Source organism: Electrophorus electricus, chromosome 2 (assembly GCF_013358815.1).
Source record: "Electrophorus electricus isolate fEleEle1 chromosome 2, fEleEle1.pri, whole genome shotgun sequence".
Classification (NCBI taxonomy): domain Eukaryota; kingdom Metazoa; phylum Chordata; class Actinopteri; order Gymnotiformes; family Gymnotidae; genus Electrophorus; species Electrophorus electricus.
In genome coordinates this window covers 13,592,911-13,614,948 of record NC_049536.1, presented here as the reverse complement: position 1 = coordinate 13,614,948, position 22,038 = coordinate 13,592,911, and the positions used below count along the sequence as shown (strand labels likewise).

The following is a 22,038-nucleotide window of genomic DNA, read 5'->3' as shown; positions in this document are numbered from 1 at the left end:
CAACCAAGGTGGGACCCATAAAATATGTGAATTTATAATGAATGAATAGATTAATGCAGCGGTTTATCAAACCAGGTCCTCTCAAGTCCATGTGCATTTGAGAGTTTTCTGAATCAGCTCATGAGTAACTGGCTAATTACCTGGTGAGTTGAATCAGGTATGTGAAAGCAGGAAAAACACAAAATATGGAGTGTGCTGGGTCACCAGGACAGGGATTGAGAGAGTAGTTTATACTACTGTGTCCCTCTAGCTAATAATTCATAAGACAGTGGATAGGGCCGTTAAAGGTCTATAGTACCTGAAGAAACAAGTGCTTTGAGGGGAAACCAGTACATAAACAAAAGCACACAAACTTCCCAATTCGATTCTCTTAAAAGTAAGTCAAGTCAAAACTTCAATAGTGAAGATTTTACTGACTCCAAAATTGACCTAAAGCAGAATGATAGAGGTGAGCACCCTAACAATCGCAATGCCCTAGCCAAGTAGCTCAGCAAGGTCACAGAGCACATCGGGGTAGGAAATCAGCATAATCCACTGTTGAGGGGCCAGCTGAATGCACCTAACTACATAAGGGAACATAAATCACAAAATAGCAAACATAAGATCAAAATACTGATAGAAGTATTGCATGCATAGCATTAGTATAGATCTTTAGAAACATTTATTGTGCTCATCTCAGGTGGCAGTGCACTCCTTCGTGGAGAACCTCTTCAGGAGTATCTGGGGAATGCCCCACAACAAAGCTCCCCAGGGAGTCAAGTACTTCTTTGATTTCCTGGACACACAAGCTGAGAAGAAAAAAATCACAGATCCCGATGTTGTTCACATCTGGAAGACCAACAGGTATTGAATGGGTTATGAAGATGTTATGTTTTCCTACATTGTTTTTGAATGGGTTTTTTATGCTAGCTTTGTTACTTATTTGTGTGAATCTAAAATGGGAAATCAATTAAGTATGTCCATTTTGAAAATGCGCTCATATAACCCAGGTTTGTGTGCTTCAGATGTGTAATCTAACTTTGAGACCACCTCCTCGTATAGTGGGACATGAGTAGGCAATCGCATGGGGATGTCTAGGGAATTGGTACCATACTCATTCACACGTCGAAGGTGAACACTTAACTGGCGTACTTATTCTGCGAGGCTCCGTGTGACAATCGTACTCTTTCCTCCCAGCCTGCCTCTGCGTTTCTGGGTGAATATTCTGAAGAACCCCAATTTCGTGTTCAGTGACCTGGAGAAGACGGCTCACCTGGACAGCTGCTTGTCGGTCATTGCCCAAGCCTTCATTGACTCCTTCTCCCTTACTGACCAGCAGCTGGGCAAGGTAACCAGGAAATGATCCTTTTAAGCCTTAAGAGATTTTTGTTTTTATGCTTTCCTTCTAATGCCCGCCCACGTTTATCGTAACAGCATGCACCAACCAATAAGCTGCTGTATGCAAAAGACATTCCTCAGTATAAACAGGAAGTGAAGACCTACTACAGGTCGGTGAGGGATCAACCGTCTGTGAGCAGTCAAGAGTTTAAGGCTTTCCTGCAGGAGGAGTCCAAGGTCCTATGCACACCAAACACATGAAATAAGACATTTGCAGACAAAATGATTGTGTTTAAAGAACCTGTTTGTAATGTAAACTGGCAAGAAAAGCTCAAATGCTTTTTACCCTATTTGTTAAAATGAAAATGAACTGGTTTCTTCTTTTCCCACAGAAACATGAATATGAGTTCAATGAATCTGCAGCCCTTCATGAACTGAACAAGTACATGGAGCGTTACTACACTGAGGTATTAGATTATCTGCATGAATCCTCACTAACACAACCACACAAACAATTCCAGCTGTTTCAGAAGATTGTTGCACTTTTGATGATCATAACAGACCATATGATGATGATAATCCCAATAGACATAACAGATTATGCAAATTACATAAAAGAACTCTAAAGATGCAAAAATAATACAAAGCCAAAATGCATGTCAACTGAAATAGAACTGGTGTGTAGGCATTTGGTTTGAGGAACTTTCAACATAGCCAGAACAATCTCAACATCTGTGAGTGGTTACAGTGTTTCCTGAATGCTAACAAGACCTGCAGTTGTTTAGTAGTTATCTTTCAAATGAAGATTTTGTAGCAAATATTTATTATAGAAGGTCTTAGTTTGTATTTTTGACAGCAACCCTTTCTGCACACTATTCTCTTTAATTGCAGGTCATAAATGCTGTAAGACCACTATGCAGTGTTTAATTATTTAGGCATGTTATAGTTGTCAGCTACAAGAAAGGTAAACTTTTGAACAGTGATATTTAATTTTCACCTAATATAAGTTACTTCTTTTTTGGCTTTTATTTATTTTATTTTAATTTAGTTTTTAACTACAGAATACTAACTACAGAACTTCAGCAACCACAATTTTGCATTTTACAGTAGCATTGTGGACTGCTGTGTACAATATGAGTCAGTCTCATATAAGCATGTAATGAATGAAACTGAGTATAAAAAGCTTAGCAAATGTGAGGATATTCTTGAACAGACTTAAAAAGTGTTAAAAAAGTTCACTTCCTTCCTCTCACTTCAGTTTAAGGAAGTTCGGTGGTTCTACTTGGATATTTTAAAAGACACAATAGCAGCAACATTTTTATTTTGTATGCACAAAATTTCTAAAATCGAGGTATGATTTTTATTTATTTATTTATTTACTTATTTATTTTTATTTACTTATTTATTTTTAACCATTAAGGTCTCTGGTTTTTTGTGGTGTGAGCACGGTATTATCTGGTGTGTCACACGCTGCCATAGGGGAGGGTCCTCAGGGTACACACTGCAGGGGGCCTCAAGATGTGGGTACCCCCAGGATGAGATCATTTTTTAAAAAGTGCCTCCACCCTAACCCTCACGTTGGGGCCCCAGAATTTTGCCCTACGCAACCTGTGTCGCATGTGACTGGTGGGCATTAGATGGGTCGTGTTACAGCATCATGCGAGTGCAGCTTTCACTCTTGTGGGTTCATGGTAGTGTGATGTGACATGTAGGGAGGCAGCTATGAAGTCTGGTAGCGCTAACGTAACTGAGGAAAAAAATCGAAACGGCACACATGCGAATTAAAAAAGGGTAGATAGAGAAAGATAGTGAGGTTAGATGCTATTATAGAGAAAGATAGTGAGGTTAGATGCTATTATCGGAGTCTCTTTCTGCAGTGAAGCAGTGTTTGGCTCACTGTTGTAGCATTGAAATTAAGAATAATCTGACACCTCCCAGATTCCAGGGAATTTTTCATTAATCTTTAATTGATTAATAGTACATTTTAACAGATATGAATTCAGTTTCAGCTCATAAAAGTTCTTTAACATAGTCATTAACCCTCTACCAAAAGAAGACGCACCACCTGCAGTCCACAATCCATCCTTTAAACATTGATTTAATGTTTATTGACTAATCAGTAACAAGGGTTAAAAGACAATGCTTCGAAATTATCAAATGGGCTGAGGTGCATGGGCATTGATTTAAAGATAATAGAGCTATAACAAAATGAAAATTAGCATAACAAATCCACTAAACAAGAAGTATGATGAAACAAGTGTGATTAAAACAAAAACAAAAACAGAAAAAGATTAAACCACCTATAGGGCCAAGACAGGATTATTCGTGACTGATTATTCTGCAAAAATAAATACTTCTCTAATCTAACTCTGATGCCCAAGATTTAAAGTAGCCCAAGTGACATCAACCACTCCACATATGAATGGAGTTATTATGGCTTACTTGGTTTCAACAGGTTCTTTATAGTTCAAACTTGCCAACTGTTTGGTTTTGGACCAGGCCACAGTTGGATTGCTTTGGCTGACTAAACTCAGGGTTCAGCTTGGGCCCAGAATTACCCTGTGATGATCCAGATGGAGATGGTCTTCTCTCTGTCTCCAAGTGGGACATGTCAGAGATACTGGGATGACCATGTTGATAATTGAACAAAGACAGAAAGAATCTGACAACAAAGTAACTTTGCATTTTGTTTAAATGGAAATCATGTGGTATAGTCTACGCTAGAATCTCTGACATGGTTGTTTTTTTTTTTAAAGTTTCTTCTTGCCTAAACTTTATTCTCAACCAAGTCTCCTTATCACTTCTCCAATTTCACAACTACTCTTGAAATTTTAACCGGTGTTGAGGGCCCAGGAGGTGCCTGTTTGGTATTCATGTATATGATTTTTTTTTTTGTTCCACCTAGATGGTGGTTAGGTATATAGTTTATGTACAGAGAATTTTGTCACTGGATGTAAATTAAAATCTGATGAAATTTTGGAGCCATTTTTGCACCAATAAACTTAAGTTTAATGGTGCATTGGTAGCATACCCTGGGATAATCACGTCTGGTTTACAACCTGAGGATTCAAAGGGGAGAGGGGGTGCTGTAATAAAAGTAAATACTAGAGAGAGATTGGCTCTAAATATAAGAGGTTTTATTAATTCTTTGGAGCAGGCTGGACGATAGCAGAGGTCTGTTTTTAGAAACATGTAACAGCTTTACTTGTTATGAGACATAACTAGATAGAATGTGATGGTGAAGAGAGGAGGTAGGTGTGGCAGTGCTAAAATGGACAGAGTCAACGGAACCTGTGACAGGTGCCTTGCCAGAGGGTAGTTAGCCACTGGCAAAGTCGTAAAACCAGTCACACCTTGTTAATTGTGTGAATGGCCGACAGGATGGTACGCCGACAGCGTTGTCCTGTTGATTATAAACTGACAGTACCCATGGAGAGGGAGGGAGATGTTCATTTTACGAGAACTTATTTTTAATCCAACCAAAGGAAAGTCGGCTACCTGCTACACTGGTTATAAGTGACCCACCTGTGATTTCCTCTTTGGACAGATTGGCCAGAAGATAGAGCAAAAAGCTGCCTCTCCTGGACTGAAAGAGAAGATGCATCACGTGCACAAGCTTTCTGAGAACATGAAGAGAAGTGCGTGGCTCTGATCTGCCTTTCTGCCTCCTCAGCAGCTTTAGGGGCACCACTCCCATCACAAAGCGATGCCCCAAATCCACACTGCTCACTACTGCAGGATGCAGTGTTTGATACCAATACACAGAATCTACTGACCTCTGAAAACACTTTGCAGGGCTCAAATGTTTGTGGTGGCTCTTGGCCCTGGAGGTCTAATCTCTGTACAGGAAAAGATCATTTATGCAGCATTATAATGTATATTTATATATTTCCATGAATGTGCCATTAATGCAATTTTTACATGCCAAAACTTATAACTGTACAATGTGATGTTCATTAACTATGGTCACTCAGAACTGTAAAATTTTGTCTCTCACCCAAATGTTGTGGTACATGAGACTGAGCCCAGTCATACGACCATAAATTAATAGTCTCGATCTTGTCTTGGTCTCAGCATTATTTGGAATCGTTCATGTCTTTGGCATTTATCATTGAAAAGGGTTTAATCATTTTTTATTTTTCTTCATACTAATAAACAAGTCACTTCTGGGATTGGATGCCTGTTGAACATCAAAACCTTTTGAAAATGAAACATTTTTATTAAATTAAAAGTTTTTGTAGCATTTATTAAAACATTATAATGAAGTCTCTGACCCAGGAAGTACATCCTGTCATGGACATGCTCACAAGTGTGTGAACATCCTATTGTTTATACTGATGTGCAGTACAGACATTATCTAAGAGCTAATATGTTCCTCTTCAAGTTATTTTTTAAATTTATTTTTTAATTTATAACATATTCTATGAATTGTGTGTCTGATTCCTCACCAGCATGTGATTTAATTTTTTTTAGAAAAAAAAAAGCATGGTAGAAATGTTTTTATTATTTTGATGGGTACATGCTTTAATAATAAACATCATTTTAAATTGTTTTAAAATTTTATTCATCGAATGTTTATTACAACAAATTTGCAAATGAAGTGTTAAAATAAGTTAATAAATAATAAATCTTTTAATCTAAGTACTTTTTCCTGAAGGCTGGTATCATGTCACAGCTTTGTGAGATTTAAAAAGATAAGATTGAAAAAGAATAAATCCTACATTTTCCTTCTATTCCTTCTCCCTGACATTCACTTACAATGTTTATCAATACAGGTGGCATTCATTTTACCCATTTACAAATTTGTCTTAGTTCCTTAAAATTAAATAGATTGTTTCATTTTTTAACAATTTAACAAAGACTGATCTATATAAATTACCTCTGTTCTGATTGGCTGCTCTGTATTGCACCTCATTCATGAAACAGTCCAAGCCAAAACAGGTCCTTAGTCCTGACACTAAGCAGAAGGAGGGAGGCTGAGGAATATTGAGCGTCAGAGCCACTATCCAAAAAGAAAAAACCAAGATCCTGGACTATACCAGGATGATGTGGCCCCAAGTGATGAAGGGCTTTGTGAATACCTCAGACAGCAGAAAACCGAGGAAGATGTAAATGAGGAGGAGCAGGGATCATTATAGGAGGAAAAACCCCTGTACGGCATACACCAGCAGGTAGCGGAAGTGGCTGATATGGAGAAATCCTACCAGTGGCTGGAAAAGGCTGGACTGAAAGACAGCACAGAGGCACTAATCATGGCAGCACAGGAACAAGCACTGAACATGAGATCAATAGAGGCTGGGATCTACCATAACAGATGGGACCCCAGATGCAGACTGTGCAAAAATGCCCCTAAAACAATCCAGCACATAACAGTGGGATACCAGATGCTAACAGGCAGGGTGTACATGGAACACCATAAACAAGTGGCTGGCACTGTGTACAGAAACATCTATGCTGAGTACAGGCTGGAAGTTCCAAGGTCCAAGGGATACACCCTCAAAGGTGCTGGAAAACGAGATTTGATTGGTTGGGCATGAGACTATGGGATTTGTGCCAAACGTGTAATTCTGATGGCTAACCCATGAGAATTTCATGGTATGGATGATATATATTTGTATCACAAAAACAGAATGCACAATACTAAGAACATGGAAAAACTTCTAGTGTCTGATGAAAACTCCAAAATATTTAGGTTTAGGGTAAACTAGTTTGGGGGGTAGACTGCATTATATATAAGATTTGTATAGAGTTAATATTTCAGTAAGACTTTTAGAAAATACTACATTGCTTAACATTTTACATAATAAAGACTGTGATCAGTACTGCGGCGCAAAAAGTGTTGAATTGTAGGAATGATGCAAAAAGAGAAGTTAAAACACATTCCCTGCAGTTATGGTAACTGACATGTCATCCAACCATCATTTCTAGCAAGTATGGTTCACACTTGAATGGGGGCAGGCTTGAACCTTTTTATGTAAATAGAAGGGCACCACAGAGATTCTGAATGTTTACTTTTTGCAAAACACAACACAAAAGAATCAGTTAGTTTTATAAGTACATTGTAAATAAAATATTTAAATAATAATTATATATTAATAATTTCATATTGAAAAAAAAATATTTCATGTTATAAGAATTTTTGGGCCCCTGTACACAAATTGGACACATTTGTTTGTTGTACCTTTTGTAACTAACATAATGCTAATAAACTGCACCTGATAACAAAGTAGAATCTGGCAAAGCACAGATGTATCTGAGAACAAGATACATCTTTAACCTGCACACAAAGGACCCCAATGAGATGTGAAGTGATTTATGCGATTTATTTATATAACTGTATATAACTATTTTAGATTTTAATCCTCCCGCGTTAATTCATTTAAATTCATAGGTGCGTAGAACAATATTAATTATTAAATTAAAGTAGTCTGCATTGCAATACAATGCAATACCTCCCTCTGCTGGGAATTTTAGTCAGAGACCACTTTCAGTGCTGGCCAGTCAGTCGCTTTATGTCACCCTTGGCAATGGCAATTCGCCATATATGCAATGCAATAATTCTACAGTTAAGTAATAATACCAACAACGGTCCTTCCTGATTCACTTGCGCAAGCATGTATGTTGATCAAAGTAATTAAAATTCAAGTTAAAACACTGTTGAATTAATCCCAGAAATACATGGGCCGCCCAGCTAACGGATAACACACATATAACGCTTGGCATGTGGTACGTGGACATTACTCGCTTCTCTGATTGGCTCGCTGATATTGGGCAGGTCCCTTTCGGGTGACGCTCGCTTCACAGGCCGTGTTGCTTAGTGATGTGTCGGTCAGTATGGATACCACTGTAAAGTGGGCAGTTTGTTCGTCGTAGACTTTGACATTTATGTTATGTGTAGTGACCTAGCAAGCAATATGTTTGCGACAATGTGTTTACAGCCTTACGAAGAAACATGGCGTTGAGTAGCTAGCTAGCTACAATGAAAAGAATGAAGATTTGATCCCAGTCTGTGGATAAATCATTAATACGATACGGTCATGGCTGGGCTGATCAAGAAACAAATCCTCAAACATCTTTCCAGGTACGTGTTCATCTTAGAGAGTCTTCGTCTTGACTTTTTACTTCAGTTAACTTGACATTTCACAGTTTTAGTGGTTAATGGCGGCGTCAACGTTGTCCTAGCAAGCTATGTGAAATGACTCAAGTTTATCAAATGGAGATGCAGTCAAATCAGCTAGCTAGCTAACCGCTGGGTTAGCTGTACAAATCAACTTGTCTGTGAATAACGTTAGCTAGGTAGCTAACTAGATAATATAGCTAGCGAAAGAGCCAGTCGCAAGCTAAATTACCAAGATAGCATTCCAATGCCTTTTTAATAGTCAGTAAGCTGCTTTATTAGCTAGTTGACTAGCTGTCAGATGTCGTTTCACTTGTGTTTGGTCGGAAACGGCAAGGAGACCGCTAACCAGTCGCTAACTGGCTAGCTAACGTTAGCAAGGCACTCAGTTACGCTGGTTAGCGACCTAAATAGCTGTAATGATGTTAGTTAGAGGCAAAGTCGTTTCACCTATACCCTGTTCCTCTTCCTCTGTTACCTGTCAATTGTTTTGTTATTTTGCTTTCTCAGTGGACATACTGGGTGATACTGATATTGGCCAACTTCTCCCTTGGGTACAAAATGTCCATAGCTTGTACCACCACACAAAATAATTAGCCTGAGCTCATCTTGAGGCATCTGAATCAGGCTGGTGAATCAGCCGGTTCACGCAATAGATAACATCACTAATCATTCATTTAATGGCCTGTCAAACCGAATTACTCGAAAGAGAACGACCTTACCAAAAGGCATGACCGCCAATGAATTATTTCATCACTCAACTAGCTAGCATGACAACTAGCATGGCATCGGACGAATGCAATCTTATTTCGGGTTGGCTGTGCTATGCCAATGGTAGTGAAATATATCCAAGTAAACGAGCCACGCTTTCATAATCCTGAATAAAAGCGTTAGGTTCGTCAAGTTTAGACTCATCAGACATTTATTCGCTTCGCTATCTCTTAAAGTGAGCAGTTCCACAGGCAGAAGTTCTGAAGGGAAAATGTTTTGTTCAATATAGTGTATATTATATATTTTATAAGGTGATTTTACAATGAGGACAATAAAATCTGAATTACATAACAATTTCTTTGGTAGTGGGTGTTAAACACACTGAAGGAGCGGTATTTGATCCGTAGTCTAGCAGATGGATCTAAAAAGGTGAGCAACAGCAAGACACAGATCAATACTTAAAAAAAAAAAAAAACTTAGCAAGTAAATCTCCACTGTCCAGTTGTAGCACATTATCTTATGGTGTGACTGAAGTTTTGATCCCCAGTTTACTCAGGTTCATAAGACTAAAGTCCTCCCACTTGTCAGATAGACTTCGGATTTGTGCCAAGCATGCACAAAGGTTTTCCCTCTTGGGGTCAGTAACATTTTGTCTGTCTCCAAGCCAGCATTACAGCTCTTCCTATTGTTTATAGCCAATCTAAGTCCAACCTCTCTGCATTATTAATTATTTTGGGGGAGTTCATAGAGCTGTAATCTAATACACCTTCATTCTAAAGGGCATTGTGTGCCTGTAAACTTGAGAAGCTTAATGCATTACCTTCCTCATTCTGATACATTAATTTGTAGTATGTATGAAATGATTACCAGTTTTAATAATATACCGCACTACTAAACCCAGTGGCAGTCATACACTTTCATATTGTAATAATTCTCATAGCCATGCACACCATACTGCTAAAGGCATCCTCCAAAGTACATCCCTTGATAATGTTTAAAGTTGTAGTTGATTTTTAGCTAATACAATGCAATACAACTGGTTTACTATCAACTTAGAACTTGTATTGATCACTTCTATGGTTTATTATTTAAAATTATGCTCACTGATATTTTTGAAATTGAAACTGAAATTTTTATACTGTCCCATCCCAATTTCCAGTACCTGTCTAGTAAGTTAGTATTCTGAATGTTATGAAGGTTGAACCATAGCATTTCTGTCAGTTTGAACCCAGCAAACTGGTGTCACCAGTTGAAGTTTAACACATGCGGATGTAAACAAACTGATCTGCCTCTCAGAATACATGCTGATACCTGTATTTTCACCATATGCTCAAAGTGATACGCCTTTATTTTCAGACCTCTGGGAATTAGCCCCCTCCCCCCAGGGACTTTTTCTCTCTCTTGTGAATGCTTTCAGATCTTTCAGACATTACGAATCCTTGAGTGTTGGCCAGTATCTCATGCATCACAGGCAGGTTTCCTGTCATGGTCTGCTGATGGTGAACATGACTGATCTTAGCTAGCCATTCCATAAAGACACAGAAGTCACTTACAGAGACAGAAGTTTGACCTTAGAATCACAGCACAAAAAGTTTGATGCATTTCTCTTTTAGCATGGTCCTTTGTAGAGTTTGAGGTCTAGCTTTGCTAATCCTGACTAAATGCAGATCTGCCAGAAACTAGGATGTTCTCTCTTTCTTTGTCTCTCAGTATCTGTCTCACTCCCCCTCTCACCTTTTCTTTTACACCTACACATGTATTGAAATTGGTGGTCGTGCTCTTCCCTTTTGCTTAACCTTTTGTCATCCAGGTCGCAGTGGTTTCACTTTCTGTTGCTGGAAAGTGTTCTTTAGTCTGAGGCAGAAGTAGTCTGCAGAATGAAGCTCTTATAAGATCAATGGTTTCCTGGTATTTCCAGCCTAAGAAATGTAATCTAGTGCAGTTTGGCTCTATACCCTTCTCCTCTGCTCTCTGACTGATGATTATTAAGATTATTGTCTACATTTATAAATATTTGTCTTTATACCTGTGGCCTTTCACCATCCTCTGTCTATGCTCAAACATTCTAATCTTTCAGCCAATTTCTTATGCTAATCAGCTGTTGGTTAGAATCATTTTCTAAAACTGTTAGTGATATACAAAGTTGGCTATTGTGTCATTGTGAGCTGTGTATTTGTTTTTATTAAACTTCATAATGAGTTTCCTTTGTGGTTCAGGTGAGGACGGATTATTTGATTTATTGATTTGTGTGAGACTGTCCCTTTTGTCTCTAAGACTCCTCTGGTAATATGTAAAATGGTAAAATAGTACTGCACCAAATGTCAGCAGCTCCAGATTTCACTGGTTAGCATGTTCCCATGTTCGTGCAGAACTGGAATACAGTAATGATGTGGAGTCCTTCCCATCCCGGTCTTCAAGGATCCCCAGGCAGTCCACACTTTTTTGCTCTGTGCCAGATTCCAAATACTCCTACAACCAGCAATTCTGCATCCTGGACCCTTTTGCAGGTTTCCTGGGGACTGGCACAGGGCAAAAAAGTGGACTCTCTCTGGGGTCAACAGTGTTAGGTAAAACTACAGGGAAAGCATCGACTGTTCATGTGTGTTGGTCTTGTGTGCATAACTGGTCTTGTTGTGATAATGTCAGAGTTTTGTAGCTCTTGGTTAGCTAGGTTTGTGAATAGAACATGATGATGATGATGATATGAACTAGAACACACGTGGACATGGTAGGGAACTTGTGCACAAGACTATTTGGCTACTTTTTAGGATTTTTGAGATCCATCAATTCTGTTCATTATAAGAATGAGCTCTTCAGGATAGAGCTAGTACAGGAACATTTATTCAGTATGTGAGTTCATGTTGATCTGATTTTGTGTGTGTGTGTCTGTGGAGAAACAGAGGGGAGGGAGTTAAAGTAAAGCCAACGTACCATATTGTGAAATTAGGCCATTAGTCCTCCTGGTACTGAATGATTTTGTATTCTGCTTTGTCTCTTGCTCCACTGCAGTCACAGTAAGAGCTCTTTGGGCTATGGAGGTTACACAGGGTCTCTCTGTCTTCTTGTATTGCTTCCATCGTGACCTCTGCTTTTCTCAGTGCAACGGGGTCGTCCTTTCCATTCATTTGTTTCTGCATGCTATAACATGAATAAGGAACTGCATTGTTTCTCCAAGGAGCACCATATTAGAGTTGCACGAGGCATTGAAAGGTGCTTTTTCAGTACTACAGTCTGGCAAACGATTCGATTCTGTAGTATTTGAAGATTTCAATATTGAATCAGTGTTCTGGATATGGGAATCAAATTGCGCATGCTAATTTGACTTGGATTGGTGCCAAATGCAATCCAGCTGGCTCCAGCAGCAAAAACACAGCATAGACTGTATAGAAGACAGTAACCTAAAGCTATATAGATGGCTAGGTAGCGTGGCTACGCTAAAACGAAAGATATTCACTTTCGCTGTGGGGGAAAATGGGATCAAGGAGTCAAGTGTGGGCGCATTTTGCTTACTTCGTTGATGAAAACGACTAGTCAACAGATACAACAAAACCAGTATGCAAGGGGTGTTCTAAATCTCTCCACTGCAAAACAGGCAACACTAGCAAATTGGCTATGCATTTGCCCTGAACTCTGCAAAGAGCTGAAAAGGTGACAGTTTAGCAAAGATGAAGGCTAAGCCGGGGAGCTTTCTTAAGTGATTAGTGAAATGTTCCGGTGAGAATTTAACTGTTTTTGAGCTAATTACTTCACCTGCCATGTGCGCTCATGATGCTCACGTGTTTGTGTTTCCATCACAAGCATCTAGTCTACATAATTTACATTTCATGTGAGCTAATTTTAATCTGTAATATACTGGTGTTTAAAACTGAGCATTGGGTGTACAGTTTAACCTCAAATTATGAATAATGTTCTTAGTCTTTTTAAATAACTAAGAACTCAACTTCATCCAGTCAGGCTATAATTACATCTGTGCTAGACAGACACACAAAATATGGCAAAGACCCCAGTGAAGCCTAAACAGAGAAGCCCAAGGAGAGTGATACTGACAGAAGACCACATAGACACTGGTTTTCCTAGCTAAGAACCAATAAATTTAATCTTCATTTGGCAAGATTCCATCTAAAAATCAAACTTTTGCAATCTGATTTTTCTGTGTTCAAGCTAATAAACATTTTACATTCAGACAGTGGAAGGGCTTTATATGGTTGTGGGGATTTTGTATTGTTTTGGTATTGCGAACTGCCTTGCATATGGCATGAGTATCAAAGACAGAATTCTGGTATTATGACAAGCGTACACCATATCATAATTGCCTGGTGAATTTTGTGCAGCATGTTACAATAGGATGGGTATCGGTCTCATAGGTGACAGGTGTAGGTGTGTGTGTGTGTGTGTGTGTGTGTGTGTGTGTGTGTGTGTGTGTGTGTGTGTACAGTCTATTGGATGAAATAAATAAACATGTCAGTGATTTAATTTTTATTTATTTATTTTACATTTTTTTATGGAACGTTCTTATAGTGGACAACATTGTTGATGTCATTTTTTGTTTTCTGACCAGGAACCCTTCTGCCATGTTAGCAACAACTCAAACAATCAGAAAATAATTTAAATAAGTTCAATGCAAGGTTTTTCCAAAGTTATGGTCCTGAGTGGTAATCCCAAAACCAGTTTTTTTTTTCTTTGTCACAGACAGAAAGATGTTACATTTCACACACTTGACAAATGTTTTCCCACCCCATCCTGCATTTCAGCATTGTGATGCATTGGTTGCCTCCACCATCTTTTGGCAAATGGATTGAACCATAATTTTTCACACTGCTATGAGGGTGTGGCTGCACATATCTGCTTGCGGGAGTGTTCACTTGTTCATCAGTGCTTACTGCATCACTTTGTTTATTCGCTTCAGATTGTGATTGGGCGATCATCTCTTTGGTTAACAATAGTTTGAATTCAGCATATTGGTGGGTGTCCTTTTTTGCTCTCTCAGATGTCTGGCTGTTGTATCTGTATTGGATCCTGCTGTAAGTGGTAGAAAGTTCTAAAAAAAAAAAAAAAGAAACATTGTGTGTTTGGTCCATTTCCTGGTTCGTCCTGACATCCTATAATAGCTAATCATGCGATCACACATGTACAGTCCCACCATATTATTGTTATATTCAGACAAAACTGCAGGTCTGGGAATGCTCACATGACGCTTGTCTTTGCTTGACTACCTCATGCAAATGTTCTGGGGTTCTATCCCATGGACTGTATAAACCATGAGTTTGTTGTCCAGCCACTTTGTCACTGCAAGTACCACAGGTTTTCTTACAACTCCCCTTCCTTTCTTCTGAAGCTTACAGTGGGCATCTTTGCATTGCATTCTGCAGGGATCCTGTTTTTCATGACTGTTCCTATTGCTGGCAGACCTTTCATGTGTAGGGAATCAAGGAATTTGACTGAAATAAAGTATGTGTCAAAGAACAGGAGGGTTCCTTTTTGGACAGGCACTGACTTTCAAAGCACTGCATTTCCTCCAGTTCACAACTTTGCAGCTCTTAATGTGTTTTTTTCCTCCGTAACTTCCAATCCCAAAACCAAGACATTTGGGCTGGCGAGAACAAAGACTATCAAACTTGTTGGGTTTGGCTTCCCTGGAACAGACAGATGTACAGGACTACAGCCAGTAAGAGGGATCGTTTGTTCATCGATACACACCTTCCCTGGTCTTGGCAGATTAATCCATCCTTGCTGGTCTCTATTCAGGTGAGGTCTCACTTGCCACAGAGCATCAATCTTTTTCATCAGACACGCCGAGATACTTTCTGACTTTGAGTTCCTGATCTTAAAGAATCTGTCTCTTGTTATAGACTATGCAGAGATGGGGACCCTTGGCTTTGCCTCCCAGTACATTCTCATTCTGGGATATCCAAGGCAATCCATGTACATGCACACTCCTAAGAAGTTTTTTCTTTTTTCAGGGGTGATATTGAGGCCGACTCCTGTGACTAGTACCTCACGATGGTTTGTAAATGCAGATATATCTTCAAAAAACATCAGTGCATCAGGGCACTGCTCAAAGTATTTCTAGAGCATCTAGTCAGTATGGGCTTTGTGATCATCCTCTTTCTGTTCATCCTGTACTGCTTCCACCTCTGCATCCTCTTCATCCTCTGCTGAACTTTCAGCCTCTGCAACACTCATCATCAGAAAACTCAAAATCTGACTCCCCTTCCACAATCTTTATCAAATTTTCTCTGCAAATTCCTGTGCTGCCTATAATTTCATATAAAAACAGGTTTAGTAAGTCCCAATGTCCACCATGAAGGACATCAATAAAAGTATGCCGTTGGGTTGTTAAACATTTTGTTCATATCAATAAAAATTGCTTTGAAAATAAGCTAAAACATTTTTATACACAAGTTATCACCTATAGGCATTAGAAACATAATAAATGCATATTATTTGCCTATTTACCTCTTTTACTCCGATATGTTGCTGAGATGGCAGCCATTTTGAAAAGGCAGAACTTCTGTTGTGAATGACACACCCCAACAAATGATGCATCATTGGAAAGGCCAGGATGTCCTCTACATGGCACAATAGGTACAGCATGGTAGCTTATTTAGTTTTTGAAATATTTTTTGGAGACTCATGTCCCCACCAGAGGACAAAAATGTAATATATAATGTGCGTGTGTGTGAGAGAGAAGTACACAAGATTTTGGACAGTGATCCTTTGTCAGCTGTCCAAGCGTGTGTGTGTCTAATCCCAGCCACTTAAGGTGTTGATGACTGACTATCTGATGGGTTAAATGATATGCTGGATTACACAAAAAAAAACAAAAAAACAAAGAGATCTACATATTTTACTTTTAAAGAAGTATTCCTGCACAATACATACTTTTTAATTCTGATTTCTAACCATATATACAGTTTTAGGACAATGTTACAACTGGATGCAGGCACTTTGAGCACATTGAGAGAGCTAATTGAACTAGCCCATGTCTTTGAAAAGGTTGTTTTTGTATGTTAGGTTCAAGAGGTTCATCTCTTAACATTAGCTCATAAAATCTGTCATAAGGAAAAGTCCTGCTGTCTAATCTAGTTGTATAAATATAGGTGTATAAATATAACTGCAGGGGCAATATAACCTTAATTTAGGAACCTCATGCAGTTTACCACAACTGATTTTTATTTTTATGTTAAATGTCTGGCTTGGTTGATGCTATTTATTTATCTGTAAGTGGAGCATGCCTGAGGCTCTCACCAAGTCAGAATGCTCCCCACGCCCTGATGGCCTTCCCTAGGATGAGTTACCATCAGTTCTTCATCTCTTCACTCCCCTACACCCCACTCTTGGGTATTCAGCTGGGACATCATCCTTAAAGTGGAAGCCGCCCAGAATTCCAGCCTGGAGGTTTATTTTTCTACTTGTGCGGTCAGCCAACCACAACAATTCAGTCTGAACTTAAACACACTTGGATATCACAATTGCCATGTAACCACTAATTTATGGCAACTTGGGCAATGTAGTTTTGCTTGTTGAATATTATTAACAAGAAGTTATTGTGCACTATACGACCAAAACTATGTGGACAACCTTCCTAAATATTGTGTTCAGGTGTTTCAGGCACACCTGAAGTGCATAAAATCAAGTATACAGCCATACAGTCTCCGTAGACAAGCATTGGCTAAAGAGTACTAAAGAGCTCCATGACAACTTGTGGCAAAGGTGCCATACCTTCATTAGTTCATGAAATTTCTGCTCTCCTGGATCCGTTGGGCTAAACTGTAATTGTTATTATTGCGAAATGGGAGCATCCAGAAGCAGCAACAGTTGAGCCACAAAGCAGTAGACCATGCAAACTCTGAGCGAGGCCGCCGAGTGCCGAAGACGGAATTGGACGAGTTTGGCATGGAGGAGCTCAACCCAGCCTTCTTGTTCAGCATCAGTGCCTTACCTAGCAAACGCTTCTTTGGACTGAAAGTCTAAAGTCCACAGACGCACTCCAGAATCTTGTTTGCTGAATAGCAGAAGCTGTTGTAGCTGTAAAAGGGGCCTTCTCCATGATGATATTAATAGCTTTGTAGTGCGATGGGCTAACTCACATGGGAGTGATATACTTATGGCCATATATCCATTGCGTACAAAATGGCTTCACCTCCCATCTTGAGTGGAAGTTTTGAAAAACGCTTGAGGAAAAGGAAACTCAGATATGAATTGAATTGAATGGCACTATGGCGGGCCTAATCTTGGCTGGCCTCAGGCCAGGTCATTCAGTGTTCGAGCTGGCTGGCCTGCCACCTGATCACCGGTACGGAAAGCACTTTTAGAATGAATATTTAACTGGCCGAGTGGCACAACAAGTTCTGTGGACCCTAAATGGTCTTTGTCCCTGTCTCTGTCACGCTAGCGAGATGTGTATGTATACACATGTTTGGTGGTGGTTGGGGTTTGTGTAGTGTGTTTGTGTGGTAGCATTAGCTTGGTGAGTCCTTACTGTTGCCTGTTCACATATATTGTATACTGGCAGGCAGGCTCCTCACAACGCCTGTTCAATAATTCACACTGCAGGCCTGGCTGGCCTCTACCCAGTCTGGTGGGGTGGGGGTGTAGGACTGAGCGGCCATAAGAAATTTACATTTTGAAGACTTTAAAAATGAAAGTTTAGGCTTTTTGTTGAAGGTGATGGTCCATTCAGTATACAGCAGTGCTTCTCAAACTGGGGTCAATAAATAAACAACAAGTGCGTGTGTGTGTGTGTAAATAGTTTTCGAGGTTGGAAACCAGAACATTTTTTCCCCCAAAAACTGACCACTGTGATAAGTGAAGGTGCCCTTGCTTTTTGTGTAGTCCGTTTGACCTGCATTGCTAAAAGTAAAAGTATGGGTCTGGAGGGCAAGCTGTATGCCTGAAGGGTAAAAAAGCAAGCCAGATATTATTTAGTTTTATTCTTTATTCATTAGTCTTCTTTTCTTTGTTTGTAGGTTTGAGGTCTTATTTTAAATGTAAATTTGCTTTTGGTGTTCAAATCATGACTTTGTATACATTTTAGTGTGCTAAAGCAGTTAAGTGTTGTAATGGAATTATTAGCCATGTTCATAGAGGTAAAGTAAGGGTTATTGTGCTGTTTTGGTTTTTAATCTCATTGTGGCCCTTTTATTTAGACATTTGTATTAATTTTGTTAAAACAAGATTAGTGGTGAAATAAAACTGGCTGGTCACCTATTGACTGCAGTTGTGGGTGTAATTGTTGGTGTGCTTGCTGACTGCTGAGTGTGACTGACATACTACACATGTATTGGTAGCCAGTGAATGTTGATCCGCTATTGAAAGTCAAGTTTGCTAGGTGCTTCCAGCACTGAGAGAACCAAAGAGCAGTTCCTGCTGGGGTGTCTTGGTAGGCCTGGAGCGGGACTATTATCTTATCTGCCACAGGTCACCAAAGGCCATTGGTCCCCAGAGGAATTTTGACATGTTGAACATTAGCCAGGCACGTGTGGGATTTTGGGTATGGGGAGGGTGAAGGGGGGCTCCATGGGCTTCCTCACCACCAGTGCCCTTTGGTTGAAGGGAGTGAGGGGTAGGTTAACATTTTCCTGTCTTTGGTGCCAGGAAGTGGCAAGTGCGCGTATATTTGCCATTCTTGGTCAGGGCATATTCCATATAGAACAGTCTTTCATGTGAGACACTTCCTTCAGGTTGTCTGTTTCTTATTTTTGGATGTATGTAGGAGAAACAAAACGTACGTAATCATCAGATTCTAGAGCCTAGGTAATGTCACTCTTCTGAGTTTGCTTAGCTCACAGTGACTCACCACGATGTTTAAAGACTTCACGGTGCACGTTTGGGCCAAGTGCTGCCTCATTGCAGCTCAGTTGACAGTTGGTCTGAACCACTTTAAGATATGACTCAAGTGCATATTTGGATTATCTTGAGACTTTTTAAATGTTTGACCTTGCCTAGTGCCCATGTAGCTCTGACACGCTCTAAATAGCTCTGACTAACACATCCTCTAATTATTGTCTATTGAGAAAAACCTCTAATCTCTCTTGCCTAACTGTGTACACCTCCTCATTCTGCCCTCATGCCTGTGTTGAGAGGTGATAGAGCTTCTATAGGCTAATCCACTCAGCCACAAAAATTAAACAATTTGTATAAATTGCTAATCGTTCGTGCAACCTTAGATTTTGTAATACTGATGCTGCATAAGGCTGTAATATGGGTGTCTGTGGGTGTTTTGATCAAATGCAGCAATCATTTGAACAAAGAAATGTTCAGAATTCAAAATAGCAAAATGACACTACCATGCTCTTTTCTCCTCTCCACTTTGCCTGCCCCCAAACCTTTTTTTTTTTCTAATTCTGTCTTTGTCTATCTTGGTCTCTCCTGTAGGTTTGCTAAGAACCTGTCCCCAGATAAGATCAATCTGAGCACACTGAAGGGGGAGGGCCAGCTGACCAACCTGGAGCTAGATGAGGAGGTACTGCAGAACATGCTGGATCTGCCCACCTGGCTGGCCATCAACAAAGTCTGCTGCAACAAGGCTTCTATCCGGGTGAGTACCACAGCCACCCCTCCCAGTTCTGGCCAGGCTGTTGGCCTGCTCTAGTTGTGTTGGGTTTGGCTACTGCTGCTGTTGTAGGTGTGGTAAGTGGTAAAGTTTCAGGGTGTGGTGAAATTTCTACAGATGTTCCTGTTCTCGTTAGCCTCCTCTCTCCTATAGGTTAGCCAGGAATTGAGTCTGGGAGACGTCTCTCTCCCTTTCATCTCATTTTCTTTTGGTCTTCAGTTTCCTTGCTCATTTGCTCTCTTTCGCCGTCACTCATCTTAGTATATTTCCTAAGCCCTTCGTGTTTAGATAGATTTAGTCTTGCCTCATTGGGGTGGAGTTCATTTCAGCCTGGTTCACTGTGACTAGACTGTCCAGAGTTTTACAGCCATTCCTTTGTATAATGAAAGTCCCTCCTAGCATGTGGAGTGTGAAGCTACTGTGATAAACTGCCTTGGGTCAAGCTGTGTGTGTTGGTCAGTGTACGCCAGCTATGAAAATTAAATGTGGCCTGGTTGATGAATACAGTAAAGACACAGACAAGCCAAGGCGGTGCGCCAGAGCCTCTGTGGACGTGGAGCTGTCAGCTGTTGTCAGTACGGGAGAAGGAGAGGCATATATTGCGCACTTGCAGAGATTTCCATTCATATGTTGGTCTCTCTCTCTCTCTCTCTCTCTCTCTCTCTCTCTCTCCCTCCCCCTTCTCCATGCTCCATGAGCCCTGGCGCACTGTAGGGGTGATAGCTGCTGGTGGTTAATAAAGTCCTCTGAGGAGATGCCCTCCCACCTGAGTTATATAACATTATCCTCATTCACGAATTCCATTAACAACAGCTTGGAGTGTTCTGGGTGTGACTGCCCAGTCAAACCAGCTGGGAGAGTTCTGGGTACGACTATCCCAGTCATAACAGCTGGGAGTGTTCTGGGCACGACTGTCCCAGTCAGAACATGAATGTGCTTCTAATGAGTCACTATCTCGTGAGGGCAGCCCAGAATTCAGTCACTACCATAATGTGGGGGTGGAGGATCACAGTTAGATGCTACTGTGGAGTGAAGCATGAACAACTTCGAGAGCAGCCCAAGGTGTTTGGTGAGCTGTACCTGTCCATTTAGCGAATGATCCTGCCATCAACAGTCCTGACTGGTCATAACTATAGCAAATGATCCTGCTACATATGGCACCCACTGGATAAGGGTTCACTTCTCCTACCTCCTCCGCCCCCTCGGTTTGGCCAATGAAGGCCTTAAATTCAAAGGCTAATCAGCATAGGTCTGCCTTTTTTGTGCATGCGTGCGCGCACACACACACACACACACACACACACACACACACACACACACACACACACACACAGCCCCACACACCACTTCCTGTGTCTTTTCTCCCTCTATCTCATGCACATTCACTTGAGTAGAGTACTAGGGGAAATGTGAGGTGCCAGCATTATGGTGGTGGCTAATAATGGTTAGTGACTTGCTTTATAAGACAGCAGAGGTGGAAAAGCTGCTCAACTGGTTTAGTGTTGCACTGCTAAACATGCTGTGTGTGTGTGAGTGTGTGTGTGTGTGTGTGTGTGTGTGTGTGTGTGATTTGTTTGTTTTTTTCCCTTTGTTGTTAAAATATGAGCTATGGTAAAGGTTTTAAATATGCACTATAACAAAAAAGAAAAATGTTTGTTTGTGTCTGTTTCTGTTGCTCCAATTAGATCCCATGGACCAAGCTCAAAACACACCCTATTACCCTGGTATGTGTCGCAACTCACTTACCCCATGCGTTGACTGTATAGAGTAATGCAGTTAATTTTCAAGACACAGCTTCAGAAGCTTTTAAGCCCAGTTTCTGTACCTGCTGTAGCACCCACTAAATATAAATACAATGCTTTAGGTCTGCTTCAGTAAAAATATGTTTTTCAGTCATTGGACAAAGTGGTGATGGAAATGAGCACCTGTGATGAGCCACGCCCACCAAATGGCCCTTCTCCTATAGCAACAGCGTCAGGTCAAAGGTCAGCTTGATTCCTCCTTTGACAAATGTGCATTGTCATCTGCTTTTTATTTCTCTTCCTTGGTTGGTAATCTCTACACTCCCTTCCTCCAGTGAGTATGGTTTTGCGGAGAAGGTTGTAGAGGGGATCTCTTTGTCCATCAACTCCATCGTGATCAGGATCAGCGCCAAGGCTTTCAATGCTTCCTTTGAGCTCTCTCAGCTCCAGGTGTACAGCGTCAACACCAGCTGGGTGGTCAGCGACCTGCGCTACACACGCATCCAGGACCCCACGTTTGGAGAGGTATCCACGCCCCATGGCCCACATGCACACACGCAAGCACGCCTGTCGCCCACAGCGGCGCTCACAGACAT

At 40.4% G+C, this 22,038-nt stretch overlaps 2 protein-coding genes across 7 annotated transcripts in view; both read left to right on the top strand.

The window, feature by feature from the left end:
* plxnc1 (plexin C1) overlaps window positions 1-5,489 on the top strand; it is a 27,402-nt gene extending 21,913 nt beyond the window's left edge. Inside the window, exons 26-31 of the mRNA XM_035520840.1 lie at window positions 1-8; window positions 680-843; window positions 1,177-1,327; window positions 1,414-1,554; window positions 1,710-1,784; window positions 4,865-5,489. The exon at window positions 1-8 is cut by the window's left edge and continues 88 nt beyond it. Of these exons, the coding sequence (XP_035376733.1) occupies window positions 1-8; window positions 680-843; window positions 1,177-1,327; window positions 1,414-1,554; window positions 1,710-1,784; window positions 4,865-4,969 (644 nt within the window). The 3' untranslated portion in view covers window positions 4,970-5,489. The remainder of the gene's footprint in view (window positions 9-679; window positions 844-1,176; window positions 1,328-1,413; window positions 1,555-1,709; window positions 1,785-4,864) is intronic.
* A 2,662-nt stretch (window positions 5,490-8,151) lies between these two features.
* The window catches only part of uhrf1bp1l (UHRF1 binding protein 1-like), a 29,539-nt gene continuing 15,652 nt past the window's right edge, over window positions 8,152-22,038 (top strand). For all 6 annotated transcript variants that reach the window (XM_035521855.1, XM_035521858.1, XM_035521870.1 and 3 more), the window contains exons 1-5: window positions 8,152-8,398; window positions 19,523-19,685; window positions 21,386-21,424; window positions 21,594-21,685; window positions 21,778-21,967. In XM_035521855.1, the coding sequence (XP_035377748.1) occupies window positions 8,355-8,398; window positions 19,523-19,685; window positions 21,386-21,424; window positions 21,594-21,685; window positions 21,778-21,967 (528 nt within the window). In that variant the 5' untranslated portion in view covers window positions 8,152-8,354. The remainder of the gene's footprint in view (window positions 8,399-19,522; window positions 19,686-21,385; window positions 21,425-21,593; window positions 21,686-21,777; window positions 21,968-22,038) is intronic.